Source organism: Silurus meridionalis, chromosome 2 (assembly GCF_014805685.1).
Source record: "Silurus meridionalis isolate SWU-2019-XX chromosome 2, ASM1480568v1, whole genome shotgun sequence".
NCBI classification, from domain to species: domain Eukaryota; kingdom Metazoa; phylum Chordata; class Actinopteri; order Siluriformes; family Siluridae; genus Silurus; species Silurus meridionalis.
The window spans coordinates 1,223,632-1,231,131 of NC_060885.1; the positions used below are offsets into that span (position 1 = coordinate 1,223,632).

At 43.7% G+C, this 7,500-nt stretch overlaps 1 protein-coding gene across 1 annotated transcript in view; it reads left to right on the top strand.

The window, feature by feature from the left end:
- Positions 1–439: 439 nt before the first annotated feature.
- Positions 440–7,500, top strand: part of uso1 (USO1 vesicle transport factor) — a 35,212-nt gene continuing 28,151 nt past the window's right edge. Inside the window, exons 1-10 of the mRNA XM_046871226.1 lie at positions 440–663; positions 1,311–1,397; positions 2,543–2,607; positions 2,725–2,801; positions 3,318–3,329; positions 4,499–4,602; positions 4,895–4,997; positions 5,085–5,140; positions 5,258–5,378; positions 5,476–5,657. Of these exons, the coding sequence (XP_046727182.1) occupies positions 598–663; positions 1,311–1,397; positions 2,543–2,607; positions 2,725–2,801; positions 3,318–3,329; positions 4,499–4,602; positions 4,895–4,997; positions 5,085–5,140; positions 5,258–5,378; positions 5,476–5,657 (873 nt within the window). The 5' untranslated portion in view covers positions 440–597. The remainder of the gene's footprint in view (positions 664–1,310; positions 1,398–2,542; positions 2,608–2,724; positions 2,802–3,317; positions 3,330–4,498; positions 4,603–4,894; positions 4,998–5,084; positions 5,141–5,257; positions 5,379–5,475; positions 5,658–7,500) is intronic.

Here is a 7,500-nt window from a genome sequence, read left to right on the forward strand (position 1 = left end):
TGCGCGTCTCCTTAAGAAGCGGTCACGCTCCAAATCGCAGTTTTTTTTTCTCCACCCACATTCCGACATGCCCCGCCTCCTGCGTGATGATTGTGGGAGCAGGTCGATGATTGGACGATCGCGATATCAATTTTAAACCTGGATAAACAAACAAATAAAACTCGTTTATTAAAAATCGAAAAAACGTATTTTTAGGGTCTATATTAGTATATTAGTTTTTGAATCTTCAGTGTAAAAAAGTCTGATTTATATAATTGTATATGTGTCACTTGTTTGTTATCGCTCACCCACGTGGGGGTTTATACACAACAGCCAACCAGGACCCCGAACGCGATGAAGCAGTGACCAATCCCAGAGCATGGTGGGAGGGGCTTATTAGAATACAGGTAGGAGGCCGTTGAGCCACGTATCGCCACGTCTTCGCGCATGCGCACGAGGATGTTTGAGCACTTCCGGGGTTGGGTGCAGGGATAAGGGGTTAGGGGGGAAGGAGGACCGAAAGCAGCGCCGCGGTTCGGTTCGGTTCTGTCGGATAGTGAGAGCGAGACCAGTAAAGAAGGTGCAGAAGGTCGGAGGAGAAGCTGTGCAGCGGACACAATGAATTTCTTCAGGGGTGTGATGGGGGGACAGAGCGGCGGGACGCAGCCTTCCGGTGTGGAGACTGTGAGTTCACTTTCACTTTATTCCTCCTGGAGGTCCAGAGCGGCTGAAGTGTTTTACCCTCACTGTCAGCCTACAGACCTCCTACACCACACACCTGCCCCGGGTTAGCAGTGTTAGCTTAGCTATAGCGACCTCTGTGGACCGGCACTACAAAGGGCACAAGGGAGGGTTCAGGGTTTATACTATAAACACTACAGAGCTGAATCTAATCTATTTACCCCCAGGAGGGCAGGAGTAATCACACTGCAGTGCTGCAGGAGCCTGGTTAGGTGCCCTCTATAGTGTATACTACTGACAGAATGACATCCTGAGATGATTCACACAGAGCAGGTTCCACCCCACACCAGCAGGAGGCAGCACTGAAGACTGGTATCTGTAAACACATGTTCATTGATATCATAGAGGAATGTGATCTACATGCCAGTTATGGTTTTTAGTGGTCGTGTTAGAGTGAGTACCAATCACACAGTGTTTCAGAGGTGAGGAATGTCTTCATGATCCCTGAGGTCAGATGTGAGACTGAACATAACCGGAACGCCTGCACGCTTACATCTGAACACACACACACACACACACACACACACACACACTGCTCTGTGCTCAGTAGACAGAAATATGCAGTGTGTTGTTACTGTGTATCCCTGTAGATCCAGAAGCTGTGTGACCGCGTGGCCTCGTCTACACTGCTGGAGGACCGCAGAGACGCTGTCCGAGCGCTCAAGTCCCTCTCAAAGGTCCACTCTACTGCTACAGTATCACATTCCTCCCTCCCTCCCTGTCTGTCTGTCTGTCTGTCTGTCTGTCTAAACATTCGTCTATCTGACTGAATAATTACATCTCTGTCTGAATGTCTAATCACATCCCCATCTGACTGTCTAACCATCATCATGTCCATGTCTGAATGTCTAATCACCTCTCTGTCTGGCTGTCTAATAACATTTATGTCTAACTGTCAAATCACCTCTCTGTTTGATTATTTAGTCACACCCCTGTCTGTCTGACTATCTAATTACACCCCTGGCTGACTGTCTAATCACATCCATGTCTGAATTTCTGACTGTCTAATAAAATACCTGTGTAAATGTCTGTCTAATCACATTCCCGCCTGTCTATTTGTCTAATCACATCATTGTTTTGGCTGTCTGACTATCTAATCACATCGCTGTCTAAATGTCTGTCTGTTTAAGCACATCCACATCTGTTTGCCCAACTGTCTAATCATATCCCTGTCTGTCTGTCCAACTGTTGAATTATATCCCTGTCTGAATGTTTGACTGTCTAATCACATTTGGGTCTGTCTGTCTCTCTCTGACTGTCTATGTACAATCACCATCTGAATGTTTGACTGCCTTTTCACATTTCTGGTTGTCGGTCTGACTGTCTAATTACATCACTCTCTGACATCCTTTTCTGTCTGTCTAATCACATCACTCTCTGACATCCTTTTTTCTCTGTCTAATCAAATCTGGGTTTGACTGTCTAATCACACCTTCACCTGTCTGTGTGTCTAAACATCTGTCTGTGTGTTTGTCTATTTACATCCTGTCTGACTGTCTAATCACATCCCTGTCTAATCTGTCTGACTGTCTAATCAGTAATTTGTGTCTAACTCTCTGACAGTCTAATCACATCTGGGCCTGTCAGTCTGACTGTGTAACTACATCCCTGTCTTACTGTCTAATCACGCCTTCACTTGTCTGTCTATCTAAACATCTGTCTGTCTAATCACAACCCATGTCTCCCTCCACTCTGTCTCTCTGTCTCCGTGTCTGTCTTTAGTGTAGTATTATGAGCTCCTGAATGCTGATTGGTTGTTTTTGCAGATAGCTATGCAGTTTCTCAAATGAATCATGTAGAAATATAATGGTGAACTTTACAGAAGTACCGCATGGAGGTGGGGACGCAGGCGATGGAGCATCTGATCCGTATATTACAGTCGGACAGGTGAGATCAGACACCCGAGCAGCTGAGGCCAGCGATTCAGCAGCGTTTATAACTCGTATAACGTCTGTGTAATGCTGTGATATGAGACTGAGGTCTTTATTCTCACGCTGTAAACAGGTCTGACTCGGAGATCCTGGGTTACGCCCTGGACACGCTCTACAACATCATCTGTAACGAAGAGGAAGAGGAACAAGGTACCAGACCCGTTCTGCACACGTTTTTCTGTCTTAGGTCCTAAAAACACAGATTGCAAAACTAATCTCAACTGATGCTGATCAGACGGTATCACAGACAGGGCGGGGCACAGACAGGGCGGGGCACAGACAGGGCAGGGCACAGACAGGGCGGGGCACAGACAGGGCGGGGCACAGGCAGGGGCCGGGTCACAGGCAGGGGCCGGGTCACAGACAGGGCGGGTCACAGACAGTTCAACTTTTAGTTAAATTGCAAAGAATTTAAAGAAACTTCTTTCATGTTGTCGTTATGGGCTTTTGTTTGTAACATTTTTAGGAAAATAAATAATTTAATATATATTGGAATAAAACTGTAACATAACGTTGTACAGTGTTGTACAGTGTTGTACAGTGTTGTACAGTGTTGTACAGTGTTGTACAGTGTGTTAGTTAGACATCACCATGATTGTTTTTATTGTAGCAATGTATAAAGTTTCTGATCCTCACTTTCTTTTCTTACATGTGTAAATGCTGAAGATGAATCCGAAGGTAAAGTGTGTGTGTCTGTGAGTGTGTGTGTGTCTGTGAGTGTGTGTGTGTCTGTGAGTGTGTGTGTGTCTGTGAGTGTGTGTGTCTGTGAGCGAGTGTGTGTGTGTGAATATTTGTCAATGCGCATGTTGATTAGTGATTATTAAAAATGTAAAGTATTCATTTAAGGTACATTTATAACAAATAAAAATCTCATTAATTTGCGATGACATTTACAGCATGCAGCAGACGCACGTGTCCAGAGAAACATACAAAAGTGCTTTGAGTCTCTTTTAATAAAAAGACAACAACTACAACTCTGTTGAGAGAAAGTCTTTTTTTTTTTTTTTTTTTTTTTTAATTTATTTTTTTTGGTAAAAGACAAAGCAAAGCTGAAAAAGTGTTAATTTAAGTGTTTGAGTGAGGAAGATGAAGGTCTTCACCAGTCGCTTGAAGATAGTCAGGGACTCCGCTGTTCAGACATCTAGGGGAAGTTCATTCCACAACCTCGGTGTCAGAACAGAGAAGAGCCTTGATGTGTACTTACCTCTCATTCTGAGAGAAGGTGGTACCAGAGAATATTTTAATCGATTGACGGCCCTAATAAATATACAAAATCTAGTGGAACGTCTTCCCAGAAGAATGGAGCTTATTGTAACAGTGAATGGGGGGTTCAAAAAGAGCAATTCTTATGTTCAGGTGTCCACAAACCTTTGGCCGTACAGTAAACCCTCGATCATTTGCAGCTCGGAAGATACGCAGGTTCTAATTTGGAACTTAACTAACAGCAGGTATAGCAGCAGGGATTATCCTCTAGCAGGAATAACATTTTAAACAAATTTCATAAAGAGTAAAACATATATATATATATATATTAGTGATTGATTTTTATTATATTTATATCTAACAGTCAATAATTTTACATCTTGTCATTGTTACTTATCTCTAGTAACTAAATAAATAAATAATTGTAATAATTAGATGGTTTTTATCAGCAGTAATGGATCTAAGCCCCCCCTAACCCAAACACCCCCCCTGTATAATAAAACCCTCTCCTTTCTGTCTGTGTGTCTCTCTATATCTGTGTGTCTGTCTGTCTGTCTGTCTGTCTGTGTGTGCATCTATCTGTCTGTGCGTCTGTCTGTCTGTCTGTCTGTCTGTCTGTCTGTCTGTGTTTGTGTGTGTTACAGATGATGGACAGAGGAGACAGGAGGATGATGATGATGGGGTTCAGTTTGCTGATAAGTTCATTCAGGATCAGGAGAACGTCACACTGCTGCTCTCTCTGCTTGAGGTCCGACTTCTGATCAATATACCTGTACAACAACATCACAATAACAACACAATAACATCAACACAATAACAACACAATAATGCTAAATCAAAAACACTAACATAAACACAACACAGTAATGTCAACACAAAAACGCTAAATCAAAAACAACACTATGTCTGTCTGTGTCGTGTTTTCACTCTCTGTTTCTCTCTCTTTTACTCCACCTTACATTTACCTACTGTGTGTGTCTCTGTGTGTCTCTGTGTGTGTGTGTGTGTGTGTGTGTGTGTGTGTGTGTGTGTGTGTGTGGGAGTTTGATTTCCATGTGCGGTGGCCTGGTGTGAAGCTCCTGACGGCTCTGTTGAAGTGTCAGTGTGCTCAGGTTCAGGGCATCGTCCTCATCAGCCCTATGGGTCAGCGTTTCTTACAAACACACACACACACACACACACACACACACACACACACACACAGTCACTGAACGCTGTGTTTGTTTGTAGGCGTGTCCAGGTTGATGGATTTGCTTGCTGATTCCAGAGAAGTGATCCGTAACGATGTAGGTTCTAAATCTCTTCACATTTACAGTGTACAGTATTAACACCATTCTTTACACACAACTACACACAACTACACACACCTGACCTGCAGTGTTCTCCACTCGGTGTGTGTTCAGGGTCTCCTCCTGCTGCAGCAGCTAACTAAAGGAAATGCTGCCATCCAGAAGATCGTGGCATTCGAGAACGCTTTCGAGAGACTGCTGGACATCATTACTGAGGAGGGGACGAGCGACGGAGGTGTGGGGACGTCCACGCACACACACACACACACACACACTTTTATATTTCCCATAGCCATTTGTGTGTGTGTGTGTGTGTGTGTGTGTGTGTGTAGGCATCGTGGTGGAGGACTGCCTGCTCCTGTTGCTGAACCTCCTGAAGAACAACAGCTCCAATCAGAACTTCTTTAAGGAGGGTTCATTTATCCAGAGGATGAAACAGTGGTTCCAGCTGGGGGAGGAGAGTGGGGGGGGCTGGTCTGCTCAGAAAGTCACCAACCTACACCTCATGCTGCAGGTATCTCATACACGCATGCACACACACACACACACACACATGTGCACACACGCACGTGCTATATGACCATAAGTTTAAGGACACCTGATCATAAGATTGCTATGTGCTTCTTTCTGAAAATCCCATTGCACATTTAGTCTCCATTCACTGTTATAATGAGCTCCACTCTTCTGGGAAGATGTTCTACATGGTTTTGTGGAGATTCTTTTAGCTACCAGGGTGTTAATAAAGTCAGGTGCACAGGTTTGTAGGTGAGAAGGTTCACATTCATCTCAGTAGTTTTGGATAGTGCTGGGCAGTATGACCAAAAATCAGAATATACCGGAGTTTGTTTCACACTTCACTGTGTATTAACCACATTTTCTACTGATTGAGAGGAAATACTGCAGGATATTGACTTTATATGCCCTATTTTACTGTCATGATGAGGGAATATTGAAGACAAATTCCACACCAGTGTTACAGGTTTGCAAGACCCCACAACACAATGCTGTTGACTGAGAGCTGCCACTCATGATCCTAATAAAGTGAAGGAACATTTACAACCAAAATACAGAACATTTTTACTGTGCACATTTCACAAACAACTTAAAAATATATATTTTTTGAACAACTGACAACTACACAATGTAAACAATCCCCTTCTACTAAAACTGCAAAGTTTATACTTCTTTAACAACTCAACAGCCTGCAAATATTTATTTAAACTAATAAATAGTGTGCAACTTGCATTCATAATAATAATCCTTCAAGTTCACGCTCAGGTAAACTGCACAGTATCCAGGTAAGTCTTGGTGAAGACTCTTTACCCACTGAACCTTCATGAAGGTGACTCGCAGTAATATGGGTTTTGAGGTACACACACACATTCCAACAAATAAATAGTAAATCAGAAGTATGCAGCTTGTATTAGTGATGGTATTGTTAAAAAACCAGGTGCAGTAAACAGTAACCTGGTACTGAAAGTATCACTGCAGCTTGTGTTGCAGGATTATTCTGTAGCATAGAAACAATATTTACACATTTCAACCTTATAGACGAGTTACAGAATTAAGGCATTTCATTTCCCATGCTGCCACTAGTGCTGAACGCTCTCTCAGATGGAGCATTGGTGTCAGGGATACAGAAATACTGGCAAGCTAGCTTTGCAATGCGGGAGGCATGCCTGATGGCATCTCCGCCAGTCTGAGGAGTCTGCATCACTGTTGACGTCTGTGGTCTGTAAGTAGGCTCTCAGCTCCATTTTGATGTTTTCCTCCTCTGAGACTGTGTCTCCACTGCAGGAAATGCTGACCTGGCAGCTCTGTATCATGTGTAAATGTATGGTCAGCTGAGAATCGTTCTCTTCCTCAGCAAGAAAGGATGTGTTGAAGAGATTGAGTACTGTTGTTTTTACAAAACAAACTTGTACTAATTTAAGTGTTTGAGGAAGATGAAGGTCTTTACCCGTTGATGAAGATAGTCAGGGACTCTGCTGTACGGTCATCTAGGGGAAGTTCATTCCACCACCTCAGTGCCAGAACAGAGAAGAGGCTTGAATTGTACTTACCTCTCATTCTGAGAGAAGGAGGTACCAGTGGAGCAGTGCTGGAGGATCTCAGACAGCGTGGTGCAGTGCGAGATGTGATGAGGTCACTGAGGTATGATGGTGCTGGTCCATTTTTGGCCTTGTAGGCATCATCAGTGTTTTGAATCTGATACGTGCAGCTACTGGAAGCCAGTGAAGGAGCAGCAGTGGGGTGGTGTGGGAAAACTTGGGCAGATTGAACACAAGCCATGCAGCTGTGTTTTGGATCATTGGCAGTGGACGAATAGCGTTCAGGGGGAGACCTGCCAGCAGGGA